General features: G+C 56.6%; 1 protein-coding gene across 5 annotated transcripts in view; it reads left to right on the plus strand.

Annotated features, from left to right (window-relative positions):
- Window positions 1-16,135, plus strand: part of RPS6KA2 (ribosomal protein S6 kinase A2) — a 303,443-nt gene that overhangs the window by 154,110 nt on the left and 133,198 nt on the right. The window contains exon 1 of one of the 5 annotated variants that reach the window (XM_032338509.1): window positions 273-601. The exons of the other annotated variants lie outside the window; for them this stretch is intronic. Within the exon in view, the coding sequence (XP_032194400.1) occupies window positions 503-601 (99 nt within the window). The 5' untranslated portion in view covers window positions 273-502. Of the gene's footprint in view, window positions 1-272; window positions 602-16,135 lie in introns of those variants that run through there. 5 annotated transcript variants of the gene reach the window in all.

Raw genomic sequence — 16,135 nt, forward strand, 5'->3', positions numbered from 1 at the left:
CGGCAGCTGCGGCTGCCCAGCGGCAGGACGAGGAGGAGGAGGGGGAGGAGGGAGCATCTGATTGGCGGTAGTGACTGTGGGCGGGGCTGGGCGGGGCGGGGCTGGTCCTTGCAGAGCATCGGCCACCGCCTCAGCAGCCTCGAAGCAGGAGGGGGGAAGAGGAGGCGGAGGACGAGGGGAAGCGGCTGGGGCGGCGGCACTGATTGGCGGGAGGGGCTGAGGGCGGGGTGGGGCGGGGCGGGCTGGGGCTGGTCCTCGCAGGCTGCGGGAGGAGGAGGGGGAGGAGGCGGAGGAGCGCGGGAGGAGGGAGCGCAGGAGCCCGGGCCGCGGCGGCCGGCTCGGCCTGCCCTTTGTGCCCGCAGCCCGCGCCCCGCGCCGATGGCCGCCGCACCGGGCTCCCCCGCGGCGCGCACCCGCCCGCGGACCTGACCCCGCGCGCCTGGGATGCGCCGGGAATGCGCGTCCTCCGGGCCTGCGGCTGCTGCGGGCTGGGCGCGGGGCGATGGACCTGAGCATGAAGAAGTTCACCGTGCGCCGCTTCTTCTCCGTGTACCTGCGCAAGAAGTCGCGCTCCAAGAGCTCCAGCCTCAGCCGACTCGAGGTAAGCGCCGTGGCGCCCGGGGCGCGCAGGCACCCAGGTCCCGCCGCGCCCGGGGGATGCTGCGGGCGTGGGGCCATCCCGAGCCCTTTCTATTGTCACATGCGCGGGACGCACCGACTCAGGTCAGGGAGTTGAAGTTGTCGGAGAGCCCGTCCGGTGTTCACCGGACCGAACGCCGTTGTTGGGACTTCGCCGTACTGGACCGGCCCTCGGGTTCTCATCGGGGGCTTAACCCTCCGCTGTGGGATTTCTAACTAATTTTGCTCTCGGGGCCGCGCAGGTTGCGGAGCGGTCGCGGTGCCCAGATAAGTGCTCGGGGTGGGGAGGGCGTTTCGGTCCGTGCAGCCGGACCGCGGCCCCGTGGGGGCACCTCCGAGCTCCCACGGACAGAACCTCCGCGGCGCCCCCCCGGCCGTGGGTCGAGGGCTGGGGGTGGGTTTGTCTTTCGGTGGCCCCCAGCCACGAAGTGCTACCGTAGGGGCAGATGCTGGTGTACTGGAAATCAGTGTAGCGTCGCCCGTATCTGTAACATCCCAGTCGACACCGGCCAGTCTGAAACGGTGCTCAGGACCCAAGTGCCTGGTGCAGCTTCCCTGCAGCCCCGGGTTTGACAGAGATTCGCCCTGAGACCCAAGGACCCTGAAAATTGTGTCCTCTTCTCCTGTCCCTCATCTTGTCATCTTCGGGTTTCCAAAGTCACTGTGGACCGTTCTCTGCTGTGTTTTGTTTTTGTTCTCTTTGTCCCGGTGTCCAGATTACACTGCTGAATCTATAGATGACCAAACGGTGGAACGTGTTTAAGTGAAAGAGGGGGGGGGGGGGAGAGAGACACATTGTGATGTGGGGGGAGGGGCTGGCCACACCGCCCAGCCTTTCCCTTTGACATTGCCCTGGCCTTTACCAAAGGCTGGCACCTATCTCAGTTTTGACTTGTTTCTAAGGAATCAAATGAATTGGAACAATGTGACATTTTTCCTCTGGGATTTCTTTGTCCCGGCTGCCATGATATTTGATACAGGCATGGGTTGTTACAATTACCAGGTCTTTAGGCAAAGCTCTGGAATAGGCGTGAATGCAACAGGGAATTGCTTGTGGAAAAAGTTTCTGTTATGGTATCACTAAATCAGATTTGGACCAGATAGGCTCTTTGTGGCTGCTTTCTGAGGGTAGAACATATTTTTCAAACAAATACAACTGCTAATCAAATAATGGGGGAGGTCTTGCCTTGAATTTCACATTGACAGAAATTAAACACGAGTTGGTGAGATAAATCATCTTCCTGGATCTCAGGCACTTTTTTTTTTTTTAAGATTTTATTTATTTATTTGACAGACAGAGATCACAAGTAGGCAGAGAGGCAGACAGAGAGAGAGAGAGAGGAAGCAGGCTCCCTGCTGAGCAGAGAGCTCGATTCGGGGCTTGATCCCAGTGGGATCATGACCCGAGCCGAAGGCAGGGGCTATAACCCACGAGCCACCCAAACACCCCTCAGGCACTTTTTAAAAAGCTAAAGTTGATAAGAACAGAAAGCCAGAATACTGTTTAGCTCTATGCCCAATAAGTTTTTATTCCTCAAAACGCCAGGTTTATTATACAACCCCTTGTTTCATTTATTGTCCTTGCCAGTGGGAGGCACACAGGTGGGCAAACCCCCAGTGCTCTGCAGGAAGACCAGCAGTAGACACCGGCAGCAAGTTGATACTGGGCTGAACTGGTGGACGGTCAGGAATCCCATCAGCGCGATACACTCCGCTCCGGTGTTGGGGTTTAGCGGGGAGAACTGGGTTTGTGCCTCAAAAAAACAACATAATGGGAAACCGAGAGGGGGATGGAAGAGAAGTTTCTTCAATGTGAAAACAAAATTTCCAAAAATCATAGACACACCAGGGGATAGGCAGAAGGTCTGTTCCGGACCAGAGAGGATTATCACATTCCCGGATCAGCGCGGAATTGGCGAGCCCTTCCTGTGACCGGGATGGTGGGCGCTGGAGAGAAGTGCTGAGAGGGATGGTCCGCTCGGCCGCAGTGCTCTGTTCTCTACACATGCATTCTCCTGTCTCTTATGAAAACTCAGATAAGCATGTTTTACGGTCTTCATTCTACTGATGGGAGACTCAGCCTCCCCTGCCCCCAACAGGATTTTGCCGGAAACTTGCCAACTAATTCGTTCTGCAATTGCTTTTTAAAAGCCTGCTGTGTGTTCAGCCCCTTTCTCAGCCTTGTAGATCCAAAACCGCAAGTCCTGGAAGTCCTGGCCTCATGATGCCTCCACCTAGTGGGGGATCTAATAAGTGGCTGACCCTGTGCTTCTGTCCAGCAAGTTCCATCTTCCTGCCCAGCTGCCTCTCCATCTTTTTCCAGAGAAGCCTGTTTATGCACTTGCATATCCATAGCATATTGTAGGCCAAGGAGCACTTCCCCCCCAAATCTAAAATTTCGGAGGGGGTGGGGGAGGTCTGTCAATAGTTTGAGCTTGAGTAATGGGACACATAAAGCACTAGCACAGATGTATATTTCCTGTTTGGACTGATGAAAAAGATTGCTCATTTTGTAAAAATAAACATTTTTTCATTGTTTCTGTGATATTTATTTTGTAAAATATACACGGAGATTGAAAACATTTGTTTTTTGAATTCAGAATCTAGTGCCATAAACAGGAAAGTGACAGTGGTTACTTGAAGTTGAAAATACTATTATCTTCATTAAAATGGACTTAAGGGAGAGACTCCGTCTTAATGTTTTCATACTTGCTTTTAAATTTTTTTTTTTAAGATTTTTATTTATTGACAGAGAGAGATCACAAGGAGGCAGAGAAGCAGGCAGAGAGAGAGGAAGGGAAGCAGGCTCCCCGCTGAGCAGAGAGCCCAATGCGGGGCTCGATCCCAGAACCCTGGGATCCCAAGACCCCAGGACCTGAGCGGAAGGCAGAGGCTTTAACCCACTGAGCCACCCAGGCGCCCCTTTGCTTTTAAATTTAACTTGAATCTAGACTCCAGCATTTGCTAATCCCTAGCCAACAGAGAAGCCAATTACTTAATCAGATTTGGGAACAGTTTATGAATTCCAGTTTAAATATTTTTAGAGTGTCTCGGTGTTGCACCATCTGAGATGGCCAGATTGTTGACTCTGGCAAGCATGACTTTTGGGGTTTCTAAAGGGTAATTGGGTATCTTTCCTAGACTTCTTTGTGCATGTCCTAGAAAGATATCAGGTTTCACTGTCTGACCTTCACCCGGATTTCAAGGGCATTGACATCCCTGCCTGAGGGGCTCGGCAGCTACCTGGAAGGTGTAACTGGCTCCTGATTCAGCAGTCCATTTTGTAGATGAGGAAACGGAGCCCAGGGAGACCCAAGGACTTGCCTGTGCTCCCGCGCCTAGACTGTTTTAAAGGAAGTTCTTGCTGCGAGAGTGTGTGCCGTCTGTGATTATCATAGCCCTTCTGGGTCATGCGGTTACTGGAGTTTACCATGTATTAGATGGGACTTGAAGGAAAGCTATTGTAATTATTAAAAGGAAATTACTCTGAGGAGTATTTTGGAAGGTGCTGCACAACCTAAAATTATTCTGGAGAACCTCTTCCGGAAGTTGGAATGTTCCAGGCGAACGTCGCATACCCACGGCAGGTGAATCTGGGCTTTATATTACACTCACCATCTTTCATGGCAGGTGGCGGCTTTTTCATCTCCATGAGCCCCTTCCCCTCCACTGTGAGATGGGCTAGGACTTCCAGCCGCGCAGGGTGAAAGCGGTAAGCGTAAGCTATCGAACGTAAAGTCAGGATGGCGGCGCGGCTGGTCAGTAGTTGTTAGCTGTGGATACTGATGAATATTTGCTGGGCTTTGTGATGGTTTTCACGGTGCTCATTGTCTCCCGGTGCTGTGTGAGCCTGGGCTTGCCCCCGTGGCCTGTAGAACCCATGGCTTGTGCTGTCTCAGTAAACGCTCGGCCTGGTAATTAACAGTTTAGATGACCTTCCTCTGTAGTTAGGGGAAGAAGAGGCCAGAGATCGCTTCTCCCAGGCCTCCTTGTACACCGTCATTCACTAGGATCGGCCCCGTTTGCTAAGATGGAGTCCGCGGCGTCTGGCTGGATGGCGATACTCCTCTTCTTTATCTTACATCACCTTGTGAGTCAGCTGCACCAAGCCAGGAATGCTTTACCAGTTCAGGCCCCAAAACCATGGTGTCCTGAGCTAGGGCTGCTTCGAGAGTCAGGAAACACCCCAGCACCGCATCCCGATTTCAGGAGCTTCGGGACAGCATCCTCCTGGGCTCAGCCTTTGCTTCCCAGGAGAGACTCCAGTGGTCTCGCGCTCCAGCTCCAAAGCCTGGCTTGGGGCTGTGGAAGTTCAGAGGGGCTGACTAGGAAGAGCTTGGGGGGGATATGGTTTTTAAATTAATAAAAAGTGATATTATTTACCCAGTACGATTTATCTGCTAGTTTGTCAAAGGTATCAGTGCTCAAAGACCGTTCATGTCAGGAACGGTTATTTCGTCTGGAGTCCCCAAAGCCAGGGAGTCGGTTCTCTTTGATTACGTATCATTTTTGACACTTTTACTGGAAGACAGCTGAGGGTGGGTGACGACAAAATGCAAGTCCTTTAGCTGGAATACGGAAGAGTGGTAGGCTGCTGAGCGGAAAAATTTCATCTAATTTTGTACTTGCTCAATTGTTTACATGAGGAATTTTAGCATACACTGTGCTGAGCAAGTGGTACGTAGGCCGCGGTCTTTGTGTGGCCTCTGCCCTCGATGAGCTGGACGTCTAGTGAGAGAGGCAGACCTGGGAAGGGAACCTACTGGGTGACATTTCTGGCATCCCTGACTTAAACAGTCTAATTATGTCAATTGCCAATTACTTTCTATTTCCCATGGTTGCAGGTCACCAAGGTGTTGCCTGTGTGTACATTTCAATATATTTCAATGGCCTCCTCCTTTTAAAGGGAAGCATAATGTCCCAATAAAGTCAATGCTCAGGTACTCTTAGCAGATCCTGGGAGTGATGTTGGTTCTGGTCATAGAAAAAGAAAGCTTCCTGGAAAGATAAACATTAAGGCTTATTCTTGGTGCTTGATAGGTAAGCTCTTCTTCTAGAACTTGGGTGGTTTCCCGGAAAACCATTTCTAGTTAAAATAATTTTCAGGTACTTTCAGTAAATGCACCCCAAAATTCTATGGGAACCCTGATTTTTATGTGGCTTTCAGACCACAAGGACAACAACGAAAATCAGAGAAGAACACAAGAAAGAGTTCATATTTATAAGTATTGAACGGGCTCCGGGGGGCTCAGTCTGTGAAGCCATTTGCCTTCGGCTCAGGTCGTGATCTCATTCCTGGGATCGAGGCCCACATCGGGCTCCTGGCTCAGTGGGGAGGCTGCTTCTCCCTCTGCCTCTGCCTGCTGCTCCCCCTGCTTGTACTCAATCTCTCTCTCTGTGTCTCTAATAAACAAATAGATAAATAAATAAATAAATCATTTAAAAAATTATTTAATCTGCTTGTTTTACCTATGTATATTTATTCTATTTTAAACACACTAAAATTAATTTCCTGTGGCCACGTTTGGCATGTGCCGTACCTCAGCAATTTCATGCCACACTTGCTCTCCTTACACTGAAGAAACCCCCCAAGATATTGCTTGTTCAAAAATGTGTGAAGACTCCCCAAACCGCCGCGATTCTCCCCGCTGGGCGCGCGTCACCTCCTTCCCGCCGTCTTACCCGAAGCCTCGTGCTGTCCTCCACCGCACACCGCGGCCGGCAGAAACGGTCTCGGTCTGCTTTTCCCGGGTTCAGAAGCACCGGAACGGGACGGCCGTGGCGAGCTCGCGCCCGGTGCTCTGCGCCTGCAGGCGGGCGGCCGGGCTCAGACGTGGCGGGGCCGCCGGTGAGCAGGAGGCGAGCCCGGAGCTCCCCGGGGCAGGGGCGAGGCGGAGAGAGAGATCTGGGGCTTGAGCTGCAAGACTCGTTAACGGGTGCGGGTGGCCTGTTCCGTGCATCCGCGGCTCGGCGGGAAAGGGCTGCCCTGAAGTGTGGGGAACCGAGGGCGGGTCCGTTTCGAGTGGAGGCGGCAGCCAGTCCTTTAGCCAGAAATAGCTTCCTCTTGGGCCCGAAGGTTCTGGGCTTGTCAGAGGGCTGCGGATGGCCGGGCGCCGAGGACGGCCTCACCGGGACGCACCGCTGGAGTGTCTGCGGCGCCGGGTTGTGTCGCGTGCTGCGTTAGCCCATGTATTTTCACTGGGAAGAGCTATTAAATGAAGCTGGAGTGGGAATTATCAACAAATAGTCTGTTCAGCTACAGTGTGATTTAATCAAGCCCATGCATGAGGCACAAATATATTCAGTATAAAATGTGGTTCATCGCGTCTGGTTTGCAGCTGTGTCGGAAGCCTCCCGGGCTCCCAGCCGGCAGGGGCCGTGGTGGCGGCGGCGGCGGCGCGGTAGCCACGGGCACCTGCTCGCTGCGCTCCGATGGCAGCCGCGTGCGCCGTGCCCGCAGACCTGCCGTTTCTCCCCAAGCAGGCGAGGGTCTGCGTCTGACACCACCCGAGAGGGGCCCGACGAAGACTCTCCTCCACCAGACTGTAGTCAGTTCCCCCGGTCCCCTTCGCGACTGGGCTCTGACCTTGGGCTCCTGTGTCGTCCTTGCAGCGCCCGGAATTCCTTATCCCCCCGCCCCGAGGGTGACGTCTGGTCTCCCCCTGCCCGCAGCGAGAATCCGACGAGGCCTGTGTAGGAAGACCACCCTGCCCTCGCGCACCCTCGGGCTCGGCTCCTCGCCCGTGAGTCCCCCCAACTCTTCTTCCTGTATCTGAGGTGAACTCGGTCTGCCTCCCGGGCTGCCAGACCCCGTCGCGGGGCCCTGGTGAACAGTCTTGTCGCTGTCTCGCTGGCTTTAGCAGGTGTCAGAACGATCTTCCTCGGCCAGTGCATATTGTTGTGGTCATTTGCATGTATCTCTTGAGATCCGGGAAGGGGCGTCGCAGGAACACCGCTGGTCAGAGAGCCCTGCTTGATTCCACGCACAAAATACAGGGCGGCCTCTCCTCCACGAGCTTTGGTTTGCAAGGGCCCTCAGGATCCCTGGGGCCGTGTTCCTCTCCCTCCACACCCTGTACCCGCCGCTGGATGCGCCCCGGCCCTGCTGGCCACCCCTTCTCCGGGCCACCTGGCGCGCCTCTCGGCTCTGCCCTCAGCCTCGTCAGGCACACCATCCTTTCGGACTCCTGTGTGCCCAGCTGCGGTGCGGGGACAGCCATACGCTAATGCCATCCTCGAGTCATTCAGTGCTTGAGGAGTGAGATGGGCCTCGTAGGGGAGGGTTTGCACTTGGCCTCCTGGGGTGTTGCTCGGAGCCGTCTTCGGCCGGACCCTCTCTGTAAGGAGTTTTGCACTGCGCTCGGAAACACAGAGTTTCTCTCCTCTTTGGTCGGCCTCTCTTGCCCTCCGGAGTACACATCTGCTTCAGGTTAGTATTATTACCACAAAGCAGCTTTTCCGAAGTTAATCTCTGTTAAGGTTACTCAGAGTGATGCTTTAATCTCCGGGTCCGTCCTGTTGAAGGTAAGTGGTGGAGAAGCAGCTCTGGTAAAACAGAGGAGGGAGTTCACGCCGTTCTGGGGTCAGCACTCCCGGGCCTGAGCCAGCGTGGCCAGGGCTGGGCTGCTGGGAGGGTCGAGGCGCTCCCAGACCCTCTCAGGCATCTGACAGATGAGAGTTGTCCTTTCTTTGGTCCGCTCTGTTCACCCATATGGAATTAGCAAGATTCAAAACACGGAATCTGTGAGGGAGCACTTAGGCCGTTGGCCATCATGCTTTCTTCTGTGGCCAGAGGAGAGAGGGCTCTGAAGGGGACTGGCAGGCTTCACGGCCCTGGAATGATTCGGGCGTCGTATGTTCAGGCCTGGGATTTGCAGATGACAGCAGCCAGAACACGCATCTGGGACCTGCTCTGACGCGACCCTGCAGTCCGCGGGAGCTATGACACTCTGCCCTGAGGCGATCCTGGCCGCACCGTCCAGCCCAAGGCCCAGGGGCTTGCAGCTCGGACTCATTAAAATGTGCGGCTGAGTTTATAAGGGGAAGGGGTGGAGGGGGTTCTACTTTGAAAGACTCTATTTTGGAATGGTTGCGCTGGAAATGCTCTAGAGACTTCTTAAGAAAATTGCTCGTTTGGGTCCCCCTGTTCACACTTAAGACCCAGATAATCACAAACTTTCTAGAACTAAGATTAGATATAATATTAATTTCCAAATGTATTTTCACGTCCAAGGTATAGTACAGACAGTCCCTTTCTAAATATGGACATAAAAGAAAGCACGTTACTCAGGAATGTGAGTAAAATGCCAGAGGAGGCCCAGAGATGTGGCACATCGGTGCGTGGAAAGGTATCCACGAGGCCAGAAGGCAGTCGGAAGCCCCGTGGTCCCCCTGGGGCCTGTGGGACCCCCATTCCCTCAGCCGCCCACTGGCCAACCGCCGAGGTGCATCCCGGCCACAGCCTTCAGGGCAAATGCACAGAAGTGCCCCAGGAGACATTCCTGTCCCAGGACTTGCTAAAGTGACTCTCTTTGGTTGACTTTGAAGATAAAGCCAAGGAAAGGAAACCAGACGGAGGAAGCAGAGAGGAGCCCTTATTTTTAGAACACCTTCAGCTCTCGCTGTGAGCTGGGATTGTAATTACCTGCGGGAATAGGACAGGTGCACCTGGAAAGACAGTGGAGCTAGGGCTAACTGCCTTCGCCCCAGAAAACCCCAGGAAACAGCAGGGGGTTGGGCATGACTTTGTACTTCTAGGTCTTATGTTTCTAGATCTTGCATGAATTTTGATGTGTGGCTTAGTCAAGACTTTGTAGGACCCACTCCCACAGCAAAAGTGGGAAACGGTGTCCAACCTGGTAGGATCTTAGTAAACGGACATGCACGGGGCTCATGTCCGTGCTCACAGGGCGCTCACGGGGCATCTGTGCTCATGGGGCACTGGCACGGTGGGAAAGATTTAGACTGTCGGGAAATCTTTATCGGCACTTATCACTTTTTTCTCTGACAGCCTGTGTGTGTGTGTGTGTGTGTGTGTTTTTTTTAAGACTTTATTTATTTATTTGACAGACAGAAATCACAAGTAGGCAGAGAGGCAGGCAGAGAGAGAGGGAGAAGCAGCCTCCCCACTGAGCAGAGAGCCCGATGCGGGGCTCGGTCCCAGGACCCTGGGATCATGACCCGAGCTGAAGGCACAGGCTTTAACCCACTGAGCCACCCAGGCGCCCCTGACAGCCCGTGTTTTGAGGTTCGGGATATAGGACTCTAAGAGTCGGCATAAGAGTGTAGGAGTGACTCATTAGAATGAACCACTGTCATTTTGCGTGTGCCCGAGGGGGAGAGGGTACAGACTGGAGATGCCGCTGTGACCCCGATGGGGCTCCTTCTCACTAGGGGTGATGGGCACGGCCGGATCGGGCTTCCTGCTACTGTCCACTTCCCACCCGCAGAGCGAGTGCCGAGTGTGGCCTCCAGACCTTGCTTCTAGTGCTGTACCCGCCCCACCCAGCCGTGGACCCTCCCTCAACCCCTTGTGTTGTCCCCTCCCCTGACTGGCTGTCCGCCGGCCCAGGCCCAGGCACTCTGCCCGTCCTGCACCCCCAGCCTCCCGCTTTGCGTTGCGCTCCTCCGTGGAGGGTGAGTACAGGGCCACCTCCTTCCCCAGAGGACTCGGGCTCTGGGGCACTTGGGTTTGGACAGACAAACCCTGTGGTTATTGGTGCAGAGAGGAGGTCGCTGCTGTGTGACCCAGGATGGGGTAGAGTGTGCTGCCAAGTCCTTGCGTAGAGGGTGGTTTGGGTTCAAAATCACCCCTGCGGGGAGGACGGTGGTGTGTAGAGAAGTAATGGGAGAAGGTCTCCCTGTGCTGTGGGCTCGGTCACCCATCTGTGGGATGTTCTGGGTTTTTGTAAAATTCCCCCAATCACATATCCTCCTGCTGGGTCAGGCCAGGGTCTAGGGAGCTCCCGCAGCTGCTGGGGAAGACACACCCATCGTCCCTGAGGCGGTCTTCGGTTTGGGCCTCCTCCCCCGTGCTAGCTCAGGGCTTTGGGGCCATGTGGGAACTTATGTAAAGCCTTTCAAACCAATATGGAGCTGATGGGGGAACCCATCAGGCTCCACTCCCACAACTCAGAAATTCTGACATATATGAACACAAGCAGCTTTGGGGAACTGAGAAACAATAAAATGCAATGAGGATTTTTACTTGCCAAGCTCGTGCCTGTGGAAGAAGGGGTTTCATTCCAGGAAGACAGCTTTGGTGACATCTCCGAAGGCGGTTTCTCATCAGATATTAAAGTTCTCCAGCTCCTAATGCTGGTTCTTTGTGACGGATAGTGTCCCTTTAAAGCTTCAGCATCCAGGACGGGTTCCCTCCCGGCTTATGAACGGAGTGGAAGGAACAGGTTCCGCCAAGGACCCCTCTGTGCCCGTGATCTCGAGGACCTCGCCTCCATGTCGGGCTCCTCAGCCTCCGTGCGTCCCTTCCGCACGCCGTGCTGCTCCCCTCGCCGCTCGAGGTCAGCCCTTGGTGGCCGAGAACGATGCACAGCCCTCCTTCGTGGTCTAGGCAGGAAGGTCGCGGCGTCCGACCTTCCAGATGGGCAGTTCAGATGCGCAGCCGTTCATTCCGACGTGACCTGGAGTCTCGTCAGCGCCTGCATCCAGGACTTGGCTTAAAAAGAGAAAAAGCCTTCCTTTCTGATACCTTCAGAAGTCTTCAGATGCTGTTCTTACCCCTCCCCCATCCCCACATGCTCCCTCCTTATTTTGCCTTCCGTCTGCGAACCCCCATATGTGGTGTGTGACCAGTGAGCCGTACCCAGAGAAGCCCCTGTGAGTGTGGAAATGTGCTGTTCTTGGCAGCTTGCGCAGAGGCCCAGTCACTCGACCCCAGGGGACTCCACGCCTCTTTTCTAGCCAGGGCACTCTGCAGACATGCTGACAACAGCGGGCCATGAGCTCAGCCGTGTGCCTGCTGGCACTTCATTGGCAGGGGTCCCCCATCGGCCCCAGGAGCATTGGAGGGCCCAGCTCAGTGTCCGCGTGGGACACACTGGGCTAGTGGGCTGGGCGGGGGACCCACAGCATCCTGGGCCAGATGGAAGGCTGAATAATGGCCCCAGAAGTGACTCTTCTGTGTCCTAACCATAGGACCCTGTGAATATGACGGTATTTGGCAAAAGGCACTTTGTAGACTGGATTCGATGAAGGATCTTGAGAGGGACAGTCCTGGATGATCCACAGGGAGCCCAGTGTTGTCCCCTGTCCTGACAAGAGGGAGGTAGGGGGACACTGAGAGGAGGGAACAGGGTCCATGATGACGGAGCGAGAGCCGTCAGAAGCCGGAAAGTGAGGACTCGGCTGTCCCAGAGCCTCCAGGAGGACCCAGGAGGGTCCACACCAAGAGCGGAAGACCTCAGGCTTCTGCCCTCTAGAACTGGCAGGGAGAAGACTGTGGGCTTGCGGGCCATGGAGTTTATGATCTGTCACAGCAGCGGACGGGACCGGCACAGTGGGTCGCTAGGTCCTGGGTTGGACGCCCAGTTGTGGAAGAGGCCGCACAAGCGAGGGCCTGTCCTCTGGCCTCCGGCGGGACAGCATGTGAGGAAATGTGGCCAGAGGCCTCGGCTCAGGGCCTCAGCCCCTGCGTGGCATCTTGGGCCTGTCGGGTCAGCGCGGCGTGTCCGAGGGGCCTCCCTGTGTGAGGCCAGAGGCCGAGGACACACCGGCAGCAGCGGCCGTGGCTTTCTCTGAGGCCTGTGGGGCGCCCGGGAAGCTCAGCCTCGCCACCGCTCACGCAGGAAAGGGCTCCGGGGCACTCGTTCGCGGGCTGAATCCTGTGCTGCCGGAGTTGCATGCTCCCGGGAAAGAGAAAAGGCCGGATTGACGTAGGAAAAGGTACCAGTGGTGATTGTGTGGGGAGAAAAGCCACGTGGAGTGAGCAGAAGCCGGGGGGCAGAGAGGGCAAGCTCTGAGGGGTGGCCGAGGGACACCTCTCGGGGTCATTTTAGTGTAGGGAACAAAGCGGGGCTGAGGCTTCTGGTGTCCCTGAGGTTCCTCAGGGAGAAGCAGGGACAGCGGTCACAGGGAGGGAAGGTAGCCACAGCCCGGCACGCCCAGAGCCAGGAGGACGGCGCTGAAGAGGGGTCAGAGCTCAGCCTGAGCAGCGACACCCTGAGAGCAGTCCTTCCAGGGCCATATCTGCCCATGAAAGCCCTCCCAGGTAGGGTGTGGGAAGCGGACCATAGGACAGCAGGAGGGGCCAAAAAGCTGTGTTGGACGGGGGTTGGTGGGGCTCCCGGCCCCCAGCCTATGAGCGCGGAGAACGGATGACACCCCGGCCGTGGGCGAGAGCCGCCCCATGCAGGCAGCGCCCAGTGGGAGGGTTGCAGGGTGCGGGCTGGGGAGCCATCTCGGACTCTTCTTGGTCGGCCCAGGTCAGGGCACCCCCGGATAACGATGTGCTTGCCAAGAAGTACGGCGGACAGACCTGCTTCGGGAGGCTCACGGTGCGGTGGGTTTGCAGCGCGACCCCTTCCGCCAGCGCTGCCCTGCCGCCTGCGGGTTATCCAACAGCACGTCGGAGGCGCGAGGAAAGGGCTGCAAATGTGCTTCAAGGGAAGGGGTCCAGCCGAGGCAGCCGTTGTCGGCACTGGAGTTTTCCTGATTCCTACATCAAACTTCCTCTCCACCTTTGGAAGTCTGCACACATGCTTTCCACTAAGGACTCAAAATACAAGAAAAGGTCCTAAAAATTTGATATGCTTCTCTCAGTGTGTGTGTGTTTTTTTTTTCCCCAAGGATTTTATTTATTTATTTTAGAGAGAGAGAGATGGAGCACAAGCAGGAGGTGGGGGCAGAGGAGAGACTCTCACGCAGACCCTCTCGGTGCAGAGCTGACGCGGGCTCGATCTCATGACCCCGAGACTCACGCAGACCCCTCTCGGTGCAGAGCTGACGCGGGCTCCATCTCATGACCCCGAGACTCACGCAGACCCTCTCGGTGCAGAGCTGACGCGGGCTCGATCTCATGACCCCGAGACTCTCACGCAGACCCTCTCGGTGCAGAGCTGACGCGGGCTCCATCTCATGACCCCGAGACTCTCACGCAGACCCCTCTCCGTGCAGAGCTGACGCGGGCTCGATCTCATGACCCCGAGACTCTCACGCAGACCCCTCTCTGTGCAGAGCTGGACCCTCTCCGTGCAGAGCTGACGCGGGCTCGATCTCATGACCCCGAGACTCTCACGCAGACCCCTCTCCGTGCAGAGCTGACGCGGGCTCGATCTCATGACCCCGAGACTCTCACGCAGACCCCTCTCCGTGCAGAGCTGACGCGGGCTCCATCTCATGACCCCGAGACTCTCACGCAGACCCCTCTCTGTGCAGAGCTGACGCGGGCTCCATCTCATGACCCTGAGACTCACGCAGACCCCTCTCGGTGCAGAGCTGACGCGGGCTCCATCTCATGACCCCGAGACTCTCACGCAGACCCCTCTCCGTGCAGAGCTGACGCGGGCTCCATCTCATGACCCCGAGACTCACGCAGACCCCTCTCTGTGCAGAGCTGACGCGGGCTCGATCTCATGACCCCGAGACTCTCACGCAGACCCCTCTCTGTGCAGAGCTGACGCGGGCTCGATCTCATGACCCCGAGACTCACGCAGACCCCTCTCGGTGCAGAGCTGACGCGCCCGACTCTCACGCAGACCCTCTCGGTGCAGAGCTGACGCGGGCTCCATCTCATGACCCCGAGACTCTCACGCAGACCCCTCTCCGTGCAGAGCTGACGCGGGCTCGATCTCATGACCCCGAGACTCTCACGCAGACCCCTCTCCGTGCAGAGCTGACGCGGGCTCGATCTCATGACCCCGAGACTCTCACGCAGACCCTCTCTGTGCAGAGCTGACGCGGGCTCGATCTCATGACCCCGAGACTCTCACACAGACCCTCTCGGTGCAGAGCTGACGCGGGCTCGATCTCATGACCCTGAGATTGTGACCTGAGCCGAAATCAAGCATTGGATGCTCACCCGATTGAGCCACCGGGACGTGCCTTCCCTGTGTGGTCTGGTAACACCGAACAGCTACTTATTTTTAAAAAGGAGTCGCCAGGTGGTGGGCACGGAGGGGAGAAAGATAAGTGAGGAGGGAAGACAGGGCCGATGGGGAGAGCGTCGTCTGCAGGTGCGGAAGGGGAGCCGGGGCGGCGGGCGGACGGACGGATGGACGGACGGATGGAGAAGGTGCGGGAAAGCAAGAGCGGAGGCTGGCGCGGAGAGGGTCCGGTAGCGGCCACGTGGGAAAGAACCGCTAGGTGTGGGAAGACGTCGACATCCGAACTGTCGAGTTCTGCTCCCTCCTTCCCTGAACGTGAGCGCTGCACGGCCGGGCCGTTGGGAACGGACACAGTTCCCCGTGGGCTCCGCAGAGGCGTCTCTAACCTGCAGTAGAGACGCGGGACGGCTCGCCGCCGGGAGGGGAGGGAGGTGGCGCGGAACCGGGGCCCAGAGCTCCTCGTGTCGGGGCCCTCGCCCTGGTTCGCCGCTGAGGCACAGAGCAGAGAGACGGGACGTGAGCCCGGGGTGAACTCAGTGTGTCTGCAGGTGTCTTCTGCTTTCCTGTGGCCGGAGTCTTCCTCGTGTGCACCCTGCGCTCGCGGCAGGGAGGGCCGACGTCGGTCCGCGGACGGTGGAGCGGCCGGGATCCTGGAGTCTGTATCTGGTCGCTTACGTCACACCTGGCAGACACGGGGCTGGGGACCTGCTGAGCCGTGAGCGTCCCCAGTGGGACCCAGGAGTCTCCCCCAGACTCTTGTAAGTGGGGACAACCTAGTTCCGTCCTGCTGCTCTGAGCTTACCCCAGGACTGGTGGGCAGAGCTCTGGCATCCAGGGTGGTAACGCCAGTGAAAAATTAGAGGCAGGGGAGGAACAGACAACCCGAGCAGGACTTGGAGTGGGACTCGTGAGCGAAGGTCACATCCTAGTGGACCAGCGGCGTTGCTTGTGAAGTCAGAGTGCGGCCGACGGAGAACGCAAGTGGTGTTGGTGTGTAAATGCCTCCCTGCTCGTGGGCGCCCCTCGAGGTCCACGCCAGAGCCTTCCCCTCACACCCAGCAGGGCGTCCTGGACTACTGCTGGGGACAGAGGAGTCTTTGACACTATGTAAAGCTTTACAGAATTGTAAGAAGGTGTCATCTGCACAACGGTGGGGAGTAGCTGCCATTATGCCTTAGTTCCCCCTTTGCCCTTGTTTTGTGTCGCTGCGGTAAAGACTCCAGGGAGGGGCAGAGCCGAGCACACTGGGCAGGTTCCCTGAGGACTCAAGCCCAGCGCTGCTCCCTGGGGTGGGGGTCGGGGTGTGGGCAGGTGGTCCTGCTGGTGCGATTTTGTTTCCAGTTCTTTAGCATCAGTGGGCGTATGTGGTGTAGTATTTAACCATTTTAGAAACATGGATAGAATTCTGATTGAATAGGAACATGCCTTAAGAAGAT

The sequence above is a fragment of the Mustela erminea genome, chromosome 4 (assembly GCF_009829155.1).
Source record: "Mustela erminea isolate mMusErm1 chromosome 4, mMusErm1.Pri, whole genome shotgun sequence".
Lineage (NCBI taxonomy): Eukaryota > Metazoa > Chordata > Mammalia > Carnivora > Mustelidae > Mustela > Mustela erminea.